We start from the raw sequence: 21,784 nt of genomic DNA, 5'->3' as shown, positions 1-21,784 counted from the left end.
GTCTAATAACTATTTAATTAATATGTTTAATTTATGTTAATGATGACAGTTATTGATAATTTCGATTCCAAATATCTCGAGAACCATTACTCGTAGCGATTTTTCCCAAGAGACCTTTTTTTACCTAAAAAACGTCGTAAATGTATATTTTTTACTCAGTAGTTTATACAAGTACGGAATAAAAGTTATTACTCCTCAAACCAGTAAAAAAATATGTAGGTGGCGCCCTGTACAAGTAGGAGTCATATTGACATCAAAATCAAATTTCTCATGTCAAAAAACGCTCAGACACCAATTTCCAACCAAATATTGACGTTACTTCAGAAATTATTTGGAAAAAATCGATATAAAAATGAAACTTCTACACCCTGTAATCTTCGAAATTAAGCATTTCAGGACATACATTTATACAAACTTTTTTACTTATATTTATCTGTAGAATATGCAGCCGAAGTTTCCGGAATACAGTTCGGGCCACCATGTATATTATTGTACATAAGAGTATTCAAAGAAATATTTTATCTCCATTATTTATTTTTGTATAGGTAGTGTTTTTTATTTGTATAGTAATTGTTTCTTAAATTTTAATTTTACCGTAAATTCTGTATGATCGAAAAAACGGCGTCCAATTGGCTTTGAAATGACAATCGATATTTAAATGGCCGTGCGATCTTTATCTCATAGCCATAGCTGACGCCGTTTTTTTTCGATCATATTGTATAATATATTGAGTAGAAAATATTGTTTTTCACTGATATAATGTAGTTGTCATAAAATCAATTCTGTGAAATAAATACACAATTCAATTTTAAAAATATATTTTTTATGAAACTATCAGTGTAATTTTTAACCATATATAAAGTAATATGTTTATCAATAAATGTTATAAATATCTTTACACATGTTGTTTATTTTCTAACATAGATCAAATTTAATATAATATACATACATTTTTTATTACATTAATTTAATAAATATAAATAAAAAAATATTTCTAAAAGTACAAAAATTACAATTTATAATTTGACTAGAATTGTTTTAAAATGTCTTTTGTATTTTTATAGCTTTAGTTTTCCTCTTTTTTATTAATTTTATTTTGATATGGATCATTATTACATTTTTCGTTTTCAAAAAATTCTTGAATATAGAAAATTTAATTTTAAAAATCTGTTCAAGGTTTTAGAGTAAAAAACACACTAAACAATTGTTATATACGATCAAATATGAATAAATAAAAAAAACAGAGTCAGAGTGGCCTTTGAAATAAATATCTATTATCAATTCAAACGCGACTGTGACGGTAGTTTTTTTATCATCAGTATGCTTTGTAAAATTCAAAATTACGTATTTTATGAAAAGATTCAATATTATTTTATTTTTAAGTATATTAAACTTAAGTATGAAAGTTTCTAATAAGCGTTTCTGTTATAAGGACAGTATACCTTATTTTATTGTCTACAACTGTTTTGTTTCTATAGTTTACAATATTATTTTACACTTATTAAAGCTTTATAGGTTTTGATCTAGTGTTACATTTATTTGGCACTAATTATGTATTTCTTTAAGTACAATACGATCGAAAAAGAAACGGCGTCAGCTATGGCTATGAAATGAAAATCGCTGTCATTTTATATGTAAGATTATATGTGGGGAATGTCATGATATTCGTTTCCAAGCTGACTGGACGCTGTTTTTTTTTTCGATCTTACTGTATATGGCAGACCGACAGGAATGTTTAGAAAATAAGGATCTTTGGCTATAGTTCTTCTCTTTAAAATTCAAAAAATCCATTAAAAACTAACGGTAAAACAATCTCAAAATGAACAAATAATTAAAATATAAATGCTATCGTCTTAAACTTATTCGTTACATATATAAAATAGAATTTTTGGTAAATTTCACATGAATTCTAAATATTTTTATGGATAATGATAATAAATTTACACGTATATCTCGTTTCCAAAATTTAATTTGTGTCCTGCAACGCCACCTACGATTTGCAAAGGAGCTCTAATATAGACACTTTTGTTCAAATTGCATGGCATTTTCTTTGTAGAATTTGTCAAAGCATCCTCTTCCTTGGGATTTTCTTTGACTTCTTTCAGGCTACTTGAATACCTGAAAAATAAAAGAACTTTTGAAGTTAGAGGGCTATGTGTATGTTTGGTTGCATAATGGTGTAAGTTAAAATATTAATTCGTGGATGTCAATGACCACGCATCTTGTTTATACATAAAGGCATCTTAAAAACGAGATAAAAATCTACCAATGTTTGATTTTAAGATACTTATGACAGCAACTTCAATGACAGAAAATTATTTTAAACATACTGTAGTTACCCTCTTTGGTTTCTTGTGTTTTTGAGGCTGCTTTCTGATGTTTGCTGACTACTGGGTGTTGTAGAACTAGTGGTGCTTTTCCTTAAAAAAATATAATAAATTAATTATCATATTATTGAAGAAGTAAAAAGTTGTACCTTATTATTTCAGTCTTTCTTAATCTTCTCCTTAATTGTTTGTAGCCACAGAGCTTCAAAAACCCACCTCGAAATTTTGAGCTCATTATGTTGTATAAAATAGGGTTGACGGCAGAATTGATGTGGAACATTATTCTTGAAAAGTAGAGTATGTTGTAGTATGTTTCCAAACCTGTAAAAAGTTAATCTGAGTCACATTTTAATATTCAAAAAATTGCATACTGATAATATTTATGAATATTATTTTATTATTTTTTCAATATATTCTTTAATTCATATTTCGCTAATATGTAGTTTTTGTTAATTTGTTATTTTCGAAAGATTAGAAGTAAAAGTGCGTTTAGACGAGTCAAGACAACTGATCAAGTCATTATTTGAACTCAATAAGTCATTCGTGAAAACACGCCTTAAATGAGAATGACAAAACTAAAAAGGGGAAACTAAAGAAATAGACAAGAAGAAAAGAAAATTTAAAAGTATTTAAATGAAAGTAAAGACAAAATTTTTATGAGTAAAAGAAAAATATCAAAAATAAAATATATACCGGGTGCGTCTCAAAAGTCGTGGCTCACCCCTATAACTTTTTCATTTTTTCAGATAAAACAACGAGATTTGGTATGTTAGTATATGACATAAATTGGGATTTACTGACGTATTCAATTGTTTTCGGTCACTTCCGGTTTCACCGGAAATGACTACAACTTTTGATTTTTAAATGACACCCTCGGAATTTTTTTACTTTATTCGATAGAAAATGACACTCTGAATGGATTGACATATCATTTGTCAACTTTTGTCATAGTTACTCAAAAACAAATTGTATTTTAAATTTCAATCTAGAGTGCCATGGCTGTGTTAAAAACACTAAGTTTTAATCAAGGAGCCTTGGAAAAATAGATTTGATCGTCTAATGTTTTTAGTGGCCGGTTAAAAAATGCCCAAATCGTATTTTTAATCATATCTCAATTTTTTCAAATGGAACCAGGGTGGCTCATTAGCCTATTTGGAAAAATCATTTTTTACGAATAATTTGATAACACACGCTTGTTATTTTGAGACAAATTGTCGTTATGAACCGCATATGTTAGAATTTCAAATAAACCATATGCGAAAATGTCAAAAGTTGACATATGACATGTCATTCGATCCAGAGTGTCATTTTCTATCGAATAAAGTAAAAAAATACCGAGGGTGCCATTTAAAAATCAAAAGTTGTAGTCATTTCCGGTGAAACCGGAAGTGACCGATAACAATTGAATACGTCAATCAATCCCAATTTATGTGATATACTAACATACCAAATATCGTTGTTTTATCTGAAAAAATAAAAGTTATAGGGGTGAGCCACTTTTGAGACGCACCCGATATTTTTATACACAAAATAAAAATGAGCTAATCAATAATATTTAATTTTAGAAATCATATTCCTGTTAAACACATTTTTCAAAATAACACATTTTTTTTAATATTTTTCAAGCAGATATAATTTATTTTGAAATTTTTCCTCAGAAATGTTCGTTTAGTTTAATCTTTTCAAATGGATGATACTACTTACCTATGTTAAAATTAGAATCAGCAGGACTGATGATGATCCAAAGTGTTAAAGCTCTAAATGGCAACAGGCATATAAAGAATGCCAACACTACAGTACCCAGCATCATCATTACTTGTTTCCTGTATTTGATGACGCTCTGACTAGGTACTGTAACGCTTTTGTTCTGTAAACCATCCTAAAAAAGAGAAAATATACTAAAATAGGGTTTACTCAATTCAGTAAAACCCACAAACACAAAACACCAAACTAAAAAAGTAATAGGTAGATCAAATAATATGAAGGGGACAGGGGGAAAAGATCAGAGTCCATTTTTGACAAAATCTGTGTAAAAGCGCCATGTTATACTTTTTGGCCCAAATTTTCTCATGACACAATTACTACAATCAATTTAAAAGTTGGTCAAAGAAAGCCTAGAGAAGCTGAACAAATTAGGCAAATAAAATAAAGTTCTCCTAGCCTGGGGGCCATCTCACCAAGGGCTAGGAAGTCATGAAAAAACAAACGATCTAGCTAGAAAAGGGAGAGAGAGAGAGAGAGAGAGGTATTGATTTATAGAGCGCGTCAACAGCGAGGGTTTTTTAGCGCTCAATAATAAGCTTTATTTAATATGAGGTTATTTTAAATTATTTTAAGTTAGAAATTAAAGAAATTAAAGAAATTAGTTATTATATATATTAAAATGAAACTCAAGAACCTGAAAGACACCATCCGGTCTAAGTAAATTAAATTACTAAAATTCCCCAACGGTCTAAGACACTCGAAGAAATTTCTCAGGATTTACGACCGAGAAAAATCAAAGATTTTCCTTGATTTAAGTAAGAACAAACTTCGGATTGTCACCGGGTTTTTAACAGGACACAGTTTCCTCAATGAACGGCTCAGTAGATTGAAGCTAAGAAACAACGGCAAATGCAGATTCATTGGGGAAAATGAGGAAACACCCGAACACCTCATCACTGAGTGCGCCGAGACGACAATCATTCATGCCATAAACTTTGATACGACTGAAATTGGAGATGGAGAACTAACCTCTGAAGAACCGTCTTAGATATTGGCTTTTATCAAAGCCCTGAGAATGTGTAATGAGTTATAACTCAAGAAAGATCGCAGTGATTATCTTCCCCCCTCCCATAGAATCTACATCTACATCTACTACAATTAAATTATATTAAAAAGCTTTAAGAATTTCATTAAAGATTAAAGAGTATTTTTTTTTATTATCTTAATAAAAGGGTTTAGCTGTATACTCCATTTTACTCAGTTATTGATTTTTTACTTCGTGAGTGATATAATAAACTTACTAAATTATTAGGATGTGTCATCAAGGTTCTAGCTATCAGAGCGTAGACGCATATGAGTATGGCCAATGGAAAAATGAAGAACACGATGACAGATCCGATGAAGAAGATGCAAGGCAGCAGATCTTCGACCATGCTGAAGCAGACGAAGACCACAGATCCGTCAAAGTACTTCTCAGATCCGTATTGGGTGATTGCCAAAATTGGACTAAAAATTAAACAGTTTTTTTTATGTAAAAATATTAATTTATAGTAAGTACACCTACATTAATAATTATTATAAAATAAGAAAGTTTATAATACTATACCTTTAATAGATATTCTTTTTGTGTTTTACTTAATCTATATTTATTTTAATTATATATACCGGGTGCGTCTCAAAAGTGGCTCACCTCTACAACTTTTTTATTTTTTCAGATAAAACAAAGATATTTGGTATGTTAGGTTATTGACGAATTGAATTGTTATCGGTCACTTCCGGTTAACTCTGAATCGAATGACATATCATATGTCAACTTTTGACATTTTGGCATATGGTTTATTTGAAATTGTAACATGCGGTTCATAACGACTATTTCCACCTCAAAATACCAAGTGTGTGGTATCAAATTATTCGTAAAAAAGTGCTTTTTCCAAATATGCTAACGAGCCACCCTCGTTCCATTTGAAAATATTGAGATATGATTAAAAATACGATTTGGGCATCTTTTAACCGGCCAGGACAAGACACTAAAAACATTAGACGATCAAATATATTTTTCCAAGGCTCCTTGATTAAAAATGAGTGTTTTTAACACAGCCATGGCACTCTAGATTGAAATTTAAAATAGAATTTTTGAGTGACTATGTCAAAAATTGACATTTGATATATCATTCGATTCAGAGTATTATTTTCTATCGAATAAAGTAGAGAAAAACCGAGAGTGCCATTTAAAAATCAAAAGTTGTAATCATTTCCGGTAAAACTGGAAGTGACCGAGAATAATTGAATACGTCAATCAATCCCAATTTATGTCATATACTAACATACCAAGTCTCGTTGTTTTATCTGAAAAAATAAAAAAGTTATAGGGGGTGAGCCACTTTTGAGATGCACCCGGTATATTTGAATAAATCGTATAAAAATATATTATTAAATCATATTTTAAAAGTATATATTATATTTTTTTTGTATGTGGCAGATTTTGATTCAGTAGAATACAAAATGAATTTGGAACTTCCATTAATTTTATTTATTATTTAGTACACAATATTTCAGAATTATAATTGTTTATTATCAAGTTATACCAATTTAAATTTTAAAACTACCGAGCATTTAGTATATCCAACGTATCATAGAAGATTTCGACAGATAACATCCAAAAAATAACAGAAAATACAATTTGGCTGTGAATTAAAATGACAGACACAACTGTCACCATTGTGTCTGACTTGTGTGAACAGATTGTTTACACAAGTCAGGCAGTAGTCTAGTGACCAAACCTAGTATAGTCTGTTCAACACAGAACACAGAACACTGTGTTGAACAGGCTATAATAGGTCTAATCACTTCATCTGCGTGATCTATATTTTAATGCATGCAACAGAGATAAATATAAATAACCGGTGACAGACAGAGAGACAAAATAAAAAGCGGCATACAGTGTTGCCGGTTTTTACGTTTGTAGGAAAATGTGGGTAGAAAAAATAAACTATTTTAAAAACTTTCATGTATACTACTGAAATGAAGATAATATATTTAAGCTAAATATAATATATTACAGCTGTAGTAGAATGAGTAACTAATTGTGAAAAATAAATTTCCAACCCTAGATATAACATTTTTCATAACCGCATACTTGTGTATTTATGAAAAATTAAAATTTTGATGGAAAATCCTGCAATACCGCTTAGAAGAAATGTATCAACCCAACTTTTATCTCTTTTTAATACATTTGATTTACCATGCATTGAGCTGTCTACATCACTGTCTTACACGTTAAAATCCAGACCACGCAGATCGCTTACCATTATTGCAGCTCCTTATTAAAAGTTATCAGATTCTTTGAATTCAAAATTCAAAGTAAAAGAAAAAATCTTTACGATCTGCTTTTACAAACATCTTAAATTTAACTGAGGTTCTTTACAGGTGGCTAAAACTTGAAGCATACAAGAAGCTTTATGAATCAGAACTTTTAACCAAGATGATATTTCGGTTACAATTAAACTCCATGATCAATGACAAAAAATCGCTGTTTCGTGCATAACTTGTCAGATTATGATGACCAGTTTCTTTGTTGAACATTTTTATTTTAAAAAACAATCATTAGGGAACTTTGACGCGATGTTCTGTTATTTAAATTTAAAAAAAATATTTTTCACTACCTCTACACTAAAGAAAGGAACAATGACGCCTCTGTATGACATTTTATGAAACTAAATAACAACAAAGGAAATTCAAAATTCATTTAAACTACACAAATCTTTTTAAAAGAACATCTGAACAATAGAAGTTGAAATTTAAATATTACATATCTCAGAAAATCGCTCATGATCTGAATACTTATCAAGATTTAAGCCAATCCTTTTCACTACAACATTCGATGTAAATTCCAAAGACTCAAGAACTTGACTCGGGATAAATATACCTACCAAATCTAATTTCAACTTCAAGCTTATCTTTCTGCAAAGTTTAAGGTACACAAGCAACACAATCAACGAATGAAATCTTGCCTGTAAAGTTAATTTAAAACTTATTTAATCTACCAAACGTACGGTGTGAAGCCTGTTTTCTATGTTAAAAGCTTGTGAAATTTTTAAAATATACGAGTAAAGTCAAAAAATACTAGAATTGAAATATAATAATGCCTATTTTGATATATCATTAGTTATAAAAAATGACTATACCTATGTGTACCTATGTATTCATCTCTCCAAAAAATGCACTGCAAGAAAAATCTACAAAATAAAATAGTTATTTTTTGTAAACACTTCTGGCGTTAAACCTAAACGTGACACAATCGTTGTTTGTAATGTCATTTTTCTTAAGCAGAACAACGGTTTCTTTGTAGACGCATCTGTTTTAAAAAAGTAAAGTGTTCTTTTGAATAGTTGAATTTTAAATATTTTAAATAGTTTTTTTCTTTGTTCTTTGTATTTTTGCTTCCGACGACGGAAAGACATAAACTTTCTGAAACGTTAAGCATTTTTTTCTTTGTTAAGTAAATTTTTATTACTGTAAACACTTCTGACAAGCAGTGTCCATTTAGGTTTTACGCAGAAGTGTTTACAAAAAATAACTATTTTTATTTTGTAGATTTTTCTTGCAGTGCAGTGGCGAAATACCCATAAAGATTTTTCTTGCAGAGATCATTAGTTATTTTTGACATTCCTCTTATATTTGTATACATAAGACATAGTATAAACGAGTGAAGTAGGTACTAATGCATATGAATTAACAATATAATAATCTAATTAATGAAATATAAAATGTTACTTACGATTTTCTCTGTTGATTTAATCCAGGATGGTTTTTTATTAGTCTGAGGATGTAGGGACGTTCACAAGTGATTAGATCTGTGATTTGGGGTGGTTTGATTAATATACAAGGTGACACAATAATAATTAGAAAAAATATGTTTGAATTCATATTATGAAATAAAAAAATCTAAATACATGTTTATGTATCACCCTGTATATATTAAAAATTATTGAATTTATATTGTTATATATTATTTTTAAATTAATGTAGCTAAAGTTATATGGTTGTTAAAAGCGGTCAAAATATTTAAAATTTTATTTATAATATATTCGAAATACTTTTTTAATGATATTTTTGAAGAAACATTTTTTAAAATTATTGTTGGTAGTAATTATTGGGAAATAATAAAAATAACTGTAACCTTATTTCTCCTATATTTATTCTTTGGTCAATAGATATAAAATGTATACAACTATACAGGGTGTCCCAGAAATAAGTGCAAATATTTTAACTGGTAGTATAGTTCAACCCCAGAAACACGCCTATGAGGTTTTTTTCGCGAAAAAATTTTTTTTTGGAATTTTTGGAAATTTTTTTAGTTTTTTAGTTAAAAACATAATTTTTTGATAATATGAAAACATAGGTATTAGATTAAATTTACAAGAAAAAACTAGAACTAGTGGTTTTCAAAATTTTAGCAAAAATTTTTTTTTGAAGAAGTAAAATAACTCCGTTATTTTGGACTTATTTGAAAAACGATAAAAAGAAAATATGTTCCTTTTATCGAGATCTACCACCCCTTAAAATATTTGCACTTATTTCTGGGACACCCTGTATATTTCAATATTTTTAATACAATTAACATTTAGGTACATATATTTTGTGAATTGCAGAAATGAATACATACATCTAAACACCAATATTTGTACTTAAATAAATATATATTTGGCTGATTTTTGATTACTTTTTGACTATATTTTACTTAAATATTTATTTCTAATATTAATTTAACACATATGAAGAAAATTGTTTGGTTTTTCTTAGAAAATAATATTTGCTTTAATTAATTTGCCTGTAATCCTATTTATTCAACTAAAATATGAAATTGGAAATTGGGACATCTAGTAAACCCTTGATCCAAGTACATTTAAAAGACTTTAATTTATTGACACACAAATAAAATATTTAAAGAAAATCCTAATTATAATAATTCGTTATATTTTTATAGCAAACATCTCATTTATATTATTTTTCAATATTTTTGACATGTTAGTGCTTTGGTCTTGTAATTAAAATATATTTTAGACTGGAAAGATAGCCAATAAAAATTTCAGTTTTGTTTTAAATCTTTTTTCTCTGTATCCATCGTGATTTGTTTTGAGGGTACTACTTCCTAAACTTAGGTGACGAGTCTTACTGAAAGTAGGTACCATTTTTTGTACGTTTTCTCAGCAATTTTCGTTTTGTATCTGAGCATATGATGAAAATCGTTCGGAATTTTGAGCTCAATTGGGTTATAAAGCATGGGATTAATTGCTGAGTTCAGGTAAACCATGATTCTGCAAAAATACAGAATGTTGTAGTACCTTTCCATGCCCAAATTATTTAGGTATGCTTTCTTCCGGAACTACTATAATCCACTAGGTAAAAAACCTAAACGGTATCAGGCATAAAAAGAAACTGAGTACTACCGTTCCTAGCATCAATATAACTTGTCTTCTTGCTCTGATGGAGTACTTATCCAAATGCTTGTTCAGTACCATGCTGGCCGCGTTGTAAATAAGGTTTTTGGCAATGAAACAGTAGAAAACGAGAAGCACAATAAGAGCAACTATGAAAAAAGTACAGAAAAAGAAATTTAAAGAAATTCAGAACTTATTCTTACTTTTGAATGCTGTGGTTTACATATTTGGGGTACCTCAATTTTTGTAATTGGATTTTCAACATCATAAACAATATAAAAGATCCTACTTAAAGTATTACGATTAATTACTATTTTAACTTGTATTTGGTCCTTTAATAAACAAAAACCTCAGACAAAGGTTTCTTCTTCAATTTTTATGTTTTCCTTCAAAGATATTTCATCAAACCAAATTCATCAAACTTTTTCTTCTTTGGCGTTTGAGGACATATTATTACTTTCTCTGTAAAAATATTGACATTAATCCGTGAATTCTCGCAGTACAAAACGAGAAACACAATAAGAGCATCTATGAAAAAAGGGCAGAAAAAGAAATATAAAGAAATTCGGAACTTATTCTTGCCTCTGAATGCAGTGGTTTAGATATTTGGGGTACCTCAATTTGTGTAATTGTATTTTCAACATCATAAACAGTACAAAAGATCCTACTTAAAGTATTATGATTAATTACTATTTTAACTTGTATTTGGTCCTTTAATATAGAAAAATCTCAGACAAAGGTTTCTTCTTCAATTTTTATGGTTTCCTTTAAAGATATTTCAGAACTTTCACCAAATTCGTCAAACTTTTTCTTCTTTGGCGTTTGAGGGCATATTATTACTTTCTCTGTAAAAATATTGACATTAATCCGTGAACTCTCGCCATTTGAATGTGTGATTCTATATCTATCATCATCAGTAATCTTCTGAGTTCTACTCACACTCATTGTTTTGCGCGTTGGACTATCTGAATCCAGACTTCTGGCATCTGAGGAATCAGTGGATGTTTTAATTAGAACTGAACACGTTCTTGGTCTGTAGCACACTCTGTATCCATCGTGACTTGTTCTGAAGGTACTACTTCTTGAACTTGAGTGCTGAGTACTACTGAAAGTACCGTTTTTTGTACGTTTTCTCAGCAATTTTCGTTTTGTATCCGAGCAAATAATGAAACCTGTTCGGAATTTTGAGCTCATTAGGTTATAAAGTATGGGATTAATTGCTGAGTTCAAGTAAACCATGATTCTGCAAAAATACAGAATGTTGTAGTACCTTTCCATGCCCAAATTATTAACGCTTTCCTCCGGAACTACTATAATCCACAACGTGAACACCCTAAACGGTATCAGGCATAAAAAGAAACTGAGTACTACCGTTCCAAGCATCAATATAACTTGTCTTCTCGCTCTGATGGAGTAGTTATCCAAATGTTTGTTCAGTACCATGCTGGCGGCGTTATAAATAAGGTTTTTGGCAATGACACAGTACAAAACGAGAAGCACTATAAGAGGAACTATGAAAAATAGGAAAATACTGCTGAGGAAATACAGGGCGGACCAGAAAGTATTGGCCAGTGTGTGGCAGGCGGGTACTTTGGTTTTGTCGAAGTAATCGATGAATTTGAATTCGGCTATGCTTAGCATGGGGCTGTAAGAAAAGAAATAAAAGATGCTAGTTTGATTGTCTTTTTTGGTACAGTGTATTGGTGTGACTTAGGGCGATATTGACTAAAATCAACTAGCTTAGTTCAGTGTATAGTTTCATGTACTATTTTATTTTGTTTTGCTGAATAAAACACTTAAGTAGGTCTTTATAGCTGATTTTTCTCTTGACTAGTCTCTGTTGCTATTTTAATTCCTTTTTTAATTTATATTTCAAATTTTTCTGAAGTAGTTAGTAACTCCGGATTATAATATTTTTGGTCGGATTATAATATACTGTCTAACAAATGCTGAGTAATATTTGCTTACGCTTAATAAAACAATAAATTATAAAAAATACTTTGTGTTATATTGAGAATATAGATCAAGTATTTTATTAAGATTATGTTATTTAAAATGAATAATAACATCTGACATTATTGTGGTTAGAGCTGATTTTAGGTAGAATGTTAATAACATGAAAATATATTAATTTTTTTAGCTTATATTTTTTTCATTTGAAGTTAGGTTTTTTATTTTTAAATGGAAGTATTAAGGTATGTTTGACATTAGGTATTATTAGATAGCTAGTTGATTATAGTTTGTTATCGCCTTAGTCTTTAGGAAGCGTTAGTGTTAGTAATATTATAACCATAATTTTTAAACAATTCATTATTTTTAAAGAGTTTGCCAGTAAAATTGGGCATATAATTTTTTTTTTCTATATACATACATAGATTCTACGAGTTTGAAATATTTATGTATATTTTCGACAAATATTCGTAACTTTAGTTCGAAAAGAATTACATATTGTTTTTAATTTTAAATGTTTATTTGTTTTAGTGGCTATTATACAGAAAAGTAAACCATAAAAAAAGCTATGGTGTAATTTTCTTTTAGTAGCAAAAATTTGGTAACTATAGAAAATTTAGAAGCTTTTAAGTTTAAAATTTTATAGTTATGATATTACTGTAATGTAGTGTATATTATATTTTATGGGTAAACTTAAAATAAATATAGGTATATTATGAGAAAGAAAAAGTGCTGAATGTTGTATTTAGTGTTTAATATACAGAATGTCTTTTATATAAAGTATAATAAGTTAAAATGGCCAATCAGTTTTAGTATTTTCAGAAAAACACCAATTTAAAAAAAGTTACTGCGGATGTAGATTTGTTATTTTTTACACTTTATTAAAGACACTGTATATTATATTAAAAATATATAGATATGTATGTAAAAAGCTGAAAAGAAAATAAATAATAATTATGTAAATAAAAACAATAAAAATGCTAAGTATTATGGGTTGAGGAAATATTTTCCATGTCAAAGAAAGATGCTTTAAAGTAAACAAAAAATAATGAAAAGGAGGTTAGTAGACACCACAAAAGCGTTAGGGTTAATACACAAGAAGAAACACAAAACCGATCACAAGACATCACAAGTATTTATTTTCTGAAGCACAAAGTTGTTATTCACTCAAATCTTAAATTATGTTAAAATACATAATCACTATATTTTAATTTAATACAAATAAGTACTACATTTTTTAAATTCACATTTAAAATTTTAAAATTTCAGTAGACAAAAATAACATTTCAATTTGAGCTTTACCATGTCTGTTGCTAAAACACTTGATAAGATTACAGTTGAGGGTTGGAACCTTTGGTGTTAAACAGCAAAATAAAAACACTAAATCACCACAATACACCAAAACACTTTTACTTTTACACTGGACGCGCGTTTCGCTAACCATGTTAGCATCATCAGCAGATGATTATAAACTGAAAATTTTTTAGTTTCATAATCATCTGTTCAGTTTATAATCATCTGCTGATGATGCTAACATGGTTAGCGAAACGCGCGTCCAGTGTAAAAGTAAAAGTGTTTTGGTGTATTGTGGTGATTTAGTGTTTTTATTTTATTTTATTTTTACACTTGATAAGGACAGCTAATTGTGAGTTATTTGATGTTCATTTTAAATGTTAAAACAAAAAATAAAACTAAAAACATTTATCAAATACATTTTTGTTTAGAATCTACAGTATGATCAAAAAGTTGTATGATACGCTTTATGTTATTCAAACAAAACACGCATGATCATGTAAAACTTTTTGACTATACTGTATTTCAATTTTTGGCATTGTGCTATTGACGTTTAACAAATAATTTTAATAATAGATCTAGTAAAGCTCGAATTAAAATGCTATTTCTATAAAAACTACTGTAAAAGTATGACTTCCAGTTATATGGTATATTCAGATAAAAAGTTTATTATACAGGAGAATCAGGAGATAGGTTATTGGGTATTTTAAAACAAATACGGAACACTTTAAGGGGTGATTCCTTGTTAAAAATAAAAGGTAGAATGTTATACAGGGTGAGTTTTAAAGAAGTGCAAATATTTTTAGGGTGTAATATTTCGACCCCACAAACTACTGCCTACTAGATCTACTAGATGTATATTTTTATTATCGAGATGATCTACAAGCCCTGAAAATACTTGCACTTATTTAAGACTCGCCCTGTATAACCGTTGGGTCAAAAGCTAACCGTTTTGGACGAGAATAATATTGAATTGAATTAATAATAATATTTGTTCAAATATCAATTATAGGAACAATATTATACGGCGTTGTTTCTTCTCTATAGGTATGATCGAAACGGTGTCCAGTTAGCTTGGAAATGACGATCGATGAGATTCCCCATATTTTTTTCCGATCATATTGTATTACTACTAAGCTTATCCTGATGTTTTATTGATCAGTCTTTTAAAAACAAAGGCCCAGAATAACTGAAAGATTAAAAGTCTAGATAATTAATGATGGCGGTAAAACTTTTCTTCTTATGCGAAAAACAAGATTGTTCCGGTGATAACTGGCAGATTTTTCGATAGAACTTGGGGTTATAGTTAATGGGTTTTGGAAAATAGGCACATAAAAGTTGAAATATAATTTTGTTTCTTTGTTATGCTCGGTTTTCTTTATGTCTATTCTTCGCTGGATTAGTTAAGGGTTATTATTCAATTGTACAGGTTAGCATTCTATTTTGCAATATTTTTAACAAGATATACCTTTTTGTTTTTGGAAAAAAACATTCAATAAAAATAAAATTGTAGGCTGTTTAGTCAAGTCTGGCAATACTACATTTTTAAATAGGACACCTTATAGAATATAGAATGTATGGGAGGAGGGATCACTTACAGATCTATTGTATTTATCACCTCTGACTTTGTATGTTTATTTTCGGACTGTATTTTTATAATATTTAAGCTTGTTTAGCTTATTTATTAAGAAAAAACATTTTTAAAATATATTTTTTTTAAAGATTGTGAGATTTGTGTCTTTGTTCACTAATTAGAAAATATTTATTTATAATGTACTCACACTGGGTCAACGAACCTTTATTCTGTGGTGAGTTATAACTCAAGAAAGGGGGACAGTAATGTCGCGGTGATTAACCTTCCCATACATTCTACATTCTACATAAGATTTGAATGAGAATAGAAATTCTGTAATAGCAAAATTTAAACGAACCTAAAAATAGAAAACATTAAACTTGAACCGGGTGTACATTAAGAGGTTTATACTAAACAACCCCCAATTTCCTAATTATACCTCTTCGCTCTCGGCTTACTCTAACGCCCACGTAGCCGCCGTTGACCTAAAGAGCGAATTTAAAACCCCGACGGGCAGTTCCTGCGAGCAAACATGCCGAAACGAGATCAAAGTTCTGTTCACGACGCCACGCTCAATCTCTAAAAACGACCGCCTCTATATTTCGCCGGTTTCCATTGAGAGATTTCCGCCTCCGCTTAGAGTTTGTCAATCGTTTTGAATTTCTGTCTCTTATTGTGGTTTTATATCCTCTAAAAGGAGTACCTACCTTTCATTATTTGTGTAAATTTAGAAACTAAGTAAATATTGTTTCTTTAGTAGGTGGACAAAGGGGGTTCTATGCTTGAATAAAGAGATTAAGAAAGAAGTATAATGCTATACAGGTATTCATGCATTAGAGACGACGGAATCGACATTATGACCTCTTTTAAGTAAAAAGATTAAGGAAAAAGTATAATGCTATCCATGTAACCATGCAAGGTAGACGGACAAAGGACCCTAGGATGGGGATCCTTGACAGATTCATTTGATATATTTGAATTTAATTTGAAATTTTGTGGATTTGTCATTCTTTACTGAACATATTTAATGCTGAGTAAGCGTTTCTTTCTTCCCAATCCTTTTTATTACTCAATACTACAGTGAGATGTTTCTCAAAGTTGTAAATTCTTGGTATGTCATCCACTGGGAGTTGGAGAAGTGGAATTTTCTTTTTGAGGGTGTTCCAAGCCCCTGACCTGAAAATTCTCCCAGTACTGTTTCCGTCAGTGACCATTCTAATCATTGTCGCATTGGCATAACTACCGACGACAATGTGCAGTGGTGTTAGGTCTAGAATGACCTCCATTGCTGCTGTACTTTGCACAGGTTTTGCCTTGCTGTACGTTGCTCTAGTTTTGTATACCAAGCAACTGCTCCATAAGTAATCATGGGTCTTACTATCATGGTATACATCCAGCGCAAAATGTTGTTCTAAAACCTATTTCCCGCCAGTCTTCTGCATATCATGAGAGCCTTTGTGGCTTTGCTGGTAATGTTCTTAATATGCCTGTTCCAGAGAAGTTTACTATCCAGGGTTATTCCCAGATATTTCACTTCCTGTGATGGCAGTATTTCCTTTCCATCTAGATGGATTCTTTTCAAGTTTTTCAAACTTCGCTTTCTGGTGAATGGCACTACTGCGGTTTTATCTGAGTTAATACTCAGCCCTACACCATCTCTCAGCGATGCGGAGTCCTCTTTGGATAATATCACACAGAGTGCCTTCATGTTTCCCCCGTGCAATGATGACTATGTCATCTGCGTACCCTATGCAGTGTATTCCCGCTAGAGTTAATTCTTCCAGTAGTTCATCCACTACCAAGCTCCACAGTAGGGGGGAAGTCACTCCACCTTATGGAGTTCCTTGCGTTGTTTTAACAACTACAGTTTTGGTATCTATCTCAGCCTCTGCTGTTCGTGCTGAGAGCATTTCCCAAAACCAGCGAATTATCGTACTGTTCACCCCTCTTGTTTCAAGAGATCACTTGACCACCTTGTGAGGTATATTGTCAAACGCCCCTGCAATGTCCAAGAAGGCACAAAGTGCTGTTTCTTTGCTATCCAGGCTTGCCTGTATTAGCTCAGTTAACTGGTACAGAGCAGTTTCTGCGGATCTGCCCGCTCTATATGCATGCTGACTATCGTGCAGTGGTTTAACCTGTAGATGATTTAATTTACTCTAATATGGTTGTCCACCACTTTCTCCATCGTTTTATGAACGATGTGAGACAACCCTTCTTTGGACCTGACCCTTCTTTAGAAGGGCAGGAAAAATCCCATCTATTCCTGCTGTTTTATAAGGCTGAAAGGTGTCAATAGCCCATTTCAGTTTTTGTTCTGTTATTACTAGCTTGGCCGTTTCCCAGTCTTCCCTGCGAGGATTGTGGGGTTCGGTCGGAGCTACTTGCGTATCAATAGATATGCTACCTGGAAAGTGTGTATGAAGTAGGAGGTTAGCTCTCTCTTAATCTCCTTCCGTGTAGCTTCCATCAGGTTTCTTAAGTGCCATGTTGGGGATGGGCCCGCTCTTGGCCATAGCTTTGGGTAGCCTAGCTGCATAAGTAGTTGAAGTGATGTTTTCGCAAAAGCATCTGAAGTCTGACCGCTTTGCCCTTCTAATCTCCTTATTATACTCAGTTAATTTCTCGGCGTAGAGCTGCCATTCGCCGCTGGGTTTGGCTCTGTTGAAGAGTCGTCGGACCTCCGATCTAAGATTGGCCAGCTTTTTGTTCGACCAGAGCTTGTTTTCAGTCTGATGAACTTAATGCAGAGAATAAGCATATCTGTAGGGTTTTTAGGCCTTCATTTTTTGCTTCTTGTATTTTGTTTATTGTTATATTTTTGTTATTTTTAGCCCTATTTTTATAATTTTTTTAGCAGGCTGTATATAATTATATCCAACTTTAATTTGTAAACTCAGTTTTTTATAGACTTTAGTATTTGGCATATTATACAGGGTTAATCGAGGGGTTGTTTTTTTTACCGTAACTTTGACACACCCTGTGCAATAATTTCGTGTGTAAATTTTCCTAAAATATAATTTTGGGGTCAGAACCATGTCTCCTGAGCATTTTATTTTTTGGATCATGTCAATACATGCCTTGGTTAATTTTTAAGAGCGAAATGAACTTTCCACCAACAATTTGCAATTTTTTCAATTATAATTTATTTTTGAAGTTTTTTATTTCAATATGACAAGGCAGCTTTGGTGATTATTATGAACTATATACTACTATGAACTGCCCACCATGTGCGACGTTTGGGAAATGCTTGGCAGGAGGGTTAGAGGTCGCGAAGCGTTACCAGCTTTATTAAATGAACTACGCTTGGTCCTTAAAGAAGAATGTGAAAACATAACGCAATATGATATATGTATGCAGCCTCAATGACAGTATGAACAAACGTATACAGGCAGTTATAGCAGCCAGGAGAGCAAAACAAAGTATTAGGGAATTTTTACAATTTTATCTTTTCAGTTTGTATACTTCAGTATTACAGATGTTTTCCTTAATATCGTTAGTTCTGTTATCGTTATTAATGTTTATTAAAATTAAAATCAGGACTGTATCGTTAGTCTTTAACGTTTTTTTAATTTAGCATAGATTATCCGATGCAGCGTAATATGACTTTACGACAATAGTCACCAAAGCCATCTCCTCTTTTTAAAAAATTACATCAAAAGTAATGATAACTGAAAAAATTGCAAATTGATCGTGATCAGTTCATTTCGCTCTTAAAAATTAACCAAAACATGCATTGACGTGATCCAAAAAACAAAATGCTCAGGAGACATGGTTCTTAACGTAAATTTATATTTTAGGAAAATTTACACACGAAGTTATTGCACAGGGTGTTTTAAAGTTAGGATAAAAAACAACCCCTTGATTAACCCTGTATAATATGTCAATTACTAAAGTTTACAAAAAAACTGAGGTTACGAATTAAAGTTGATATAATTATATACAGTTTGCTAAAAAATTCATACAAATAGGGCCAAAAATAACAAAAATATAACACTTTAAATTTGACTAAAAATTTCTCTGTTGCTTTTTTTGCATCTGAGTGTTAATCATTATTATAATTTATCTATTTTTATTAGCACTGTTCATTTTTATAGCAATTTTAATAACTTCTTCTTCTTAAAGTGCCTATCCTCTTTGGATGTTGGCTATCACATTGATCCATATTACTTTGTTCACTGCCCTTCTGAACAAAGCTGTTGACGTCAATCCGGTCCATGTTCGTAGATTCCGCAGCCACGATATTCGTCTGCGTCCCGCTGATCTTCTGCCTTCTATTTTCCCCTGCAGTATGAGTTGGAGTAGGCGGTATTTCTCGTTCCGCATGATGTGTCCGAAGTATTCTAGTTTTCTTCGTTTGACATTTACCAGAAACTCCAACTCCTTGTTGATGCGATGTAGTACAGTCTCATTTGACACGCGATGCACCCACGAAATCCTCAGCATGCGCCGATAGCACCACATCTCAAATGCCTCCACACGCTTGCATGATGCGTCGGTAAGGGTCCACGCCTCTGCTCCATATAGAAGGGTTGAGAGCACGTAGCATCTCAGGATTCTGATTCTAGTGCGGACCTTGAGGGACAGATTGCATAGTATATTTCGCATTTTGTTAAATGTCCCTCTCGCGATTTCGATTCGGTGTTTTATTTCGAGAGAGTGGTCCCAGTTTTAAGTCAGGGTGCAGCCCAGGTATGCAACTGTCTCGGCCGCTGGGAGAACGATGTTGTTAGCAGTGAACTGAAAGTTGTTGATGTAGTTCTTGCTAATTATCAACGTTTGAGTCTTCTTGCAGTTCATCTTCATTCCGTATCTGCTGCATGTATTCGCCACACGATCTATAAGCCTTTGGAGACCTTCAGCGGTATCGGCCAACAGAACGGTATCATCTGCGTATCTCAAATTGTTTACTATTTCTCCGTTTATTACCAGCCCATCCTCTGTGCCATCCAGTGCCTCTCTAAATAGATGTTCCGAGTACACATTGAATAGCAGAGGCGACAATATACAGCCCTGTCGCACTCCCCCTCCTTACACTAAACTCTTCTGAAGTTTCGTTCTCGATTCGAACCACGGCCTTTTTGTTGACGATAAAGTTTTGCTATTATCTCTGTATCTCTATCGTCTATTCGTGATTCCTGTAAAATCGAGATGAGTTTGTCATGCTGGACTCTATCAAAGGCCTTTTCGAAGTCTATGAAGCACGCAAAGACATCTACATTGACGTCGCGTGCTCGCTGGATTAGGACTTGTATTATTGAAAACAGAGCCTCCCTGGTGCCCAATCCCTTTCTGAAGCCGAACTGAGTTTCACCTACGTTTTCATCGAGCTTTCTATATATACGTGTTTGGATGATATTAAGGAGGATTTTTAGGATGTGGCTCATCAGACTGATTATCCTGTGATCAGAGCATTTGGTCGCGTTTGCCTTCTTGGGAAGCGGTATAAATGTTGATAGCAGCCAGTCGTTTGGGATTGGACCACCTGTATAAATATTGTTGAATAGGGTGGTCAGTAGTTGAACTTGTTCCGAGTCCAGGAGTTTAAGAACTTCTCCGTGTATCTGATCCGGTCCGGAAGTCTTGTTGTTTTTCAGACGTTTGATAGCTGCTTCCACTTCTTCCTGTGTAATGGTGGGCCCTATATTGCCAGTTCCTGCAGTTATGTCGTCGCTATTTTCGTTTCCGAAGAGCTCCTCCATGTACTGCCTCCATCTTGAGAGTTTTTTATGTTTCTGTAATGATGCCATTGTCCGCGTCTAGGATTACTCCTCCACCCCACCCTCGATATCCTCCGGTTGCTGCCTTTATTTTCTTATGTAGGTTGAAGCTGTCATGTTTTGCTTGTAACATTTCGATTTCTATACATCTTTCCTGAAGCCATCGTTCCTTAGCCTCCTTGATTGCTTTCAAGACTTGTCTATGCGTTTCCTTGTATTTTTGGTTATCTTTGTTTCGGTGTTGCCTTCTTTCCTCCATAAGTCTCAGGATATTATCAGTCATCCATTCTTTTCTTTTCACTGTCTTATCGGGCCTCAGTTCCCTCTCCGTTATGGAAGTTATGGATGTTCTTATTTTGTTCCACAGCTCTTCTACTTCTATTTCAGAATTGCTCTCCTCGGAGATAATTCTCAGTTCGTTATTTATTGTATCCTTAGTTCGTTAGAATATATTTGTTGTTGGAGTTTTCGTACGTCAAGTCGCTTCGAGGGCCTTTTTTTGACTATTTTCTTTAATCGGAGTCTGATTCGAGCCAGTAGCAAGTTATGGTCTGTTGGTATGTCTGCGCCTGGATAGGTTTTACAGGACGTGACGGAGTTGCAGTATTTTCTGTTTATCATCACAAAATCAATTTGATTTCTCACGATTCTGTGGTTACAGTCAGCCGGAGATTTCCAAGTGTATAGTCTTCTGGGGGGTAGTTTGAAGAAGGTATTCAAATTAATTTTATTATTAATAATTTAATTTAATTTATTAAATTAAATTAATTTAATAAC

General features: G+C 32.0%; 1 protein-coding gene across 1 annotated transcript in view; it reads right to left on the bottom strand.

Moving 5' to 3' along the window:
• Positions 1-1,940: 1,940 nt before the first annotated feature.
• The window catches only part of LOC115888336 (thyrotropin-releasing hormone receptor), a 185,692-nt gene continuing 165,848 nt past the window's right edge, over positions 1,941-21,784 (bottom strand). The window contains exons 4-8 of the mRNA XM_030908041.1: positions 5,333-5,537; positions 4,032-4,206; positions 2,477-2,648; positions 2,340-2,420; positions 1,941-2,118 (exon numbers count right to left, since the gene is read on the bottom strand). Of these exons, the coding sequence (XP_030763901.1) occupies positions 1,941-2,118; positions 2,340-2,420; positions 2,477-2,648; positions 4,032-4,206; positions 5,333-5,537 (811 nt within the window). The remainder of the gene's footprint in view (positions 2,119-2,339; positions 2,421-2,476; positions 2,649-4,031; positions 4,207-5,332; positions 5,538-21,784) is intronic.

The sequence above is a fragment of the Sitophilus oryzae genome, unplaced genomic scaffold (assembly GCF_002938485.1).
Source record: "Sitophilus oryzae breed Bouriz unplaced genomic scaffold, Soryzae_2.0 scaffold_732_pilon_pilon, whole genome shotgun sequence".
Classification (NCBI taxonomy): Eukaryota; Metazoa; Arthropoda; class Insecta; order Coleoptera; family Curculionidae; genus Sitophilus; species Sitophilus oryzae.
This window is presented reverse-complemented; position numbering and strand designations above follow the sequence as displayed.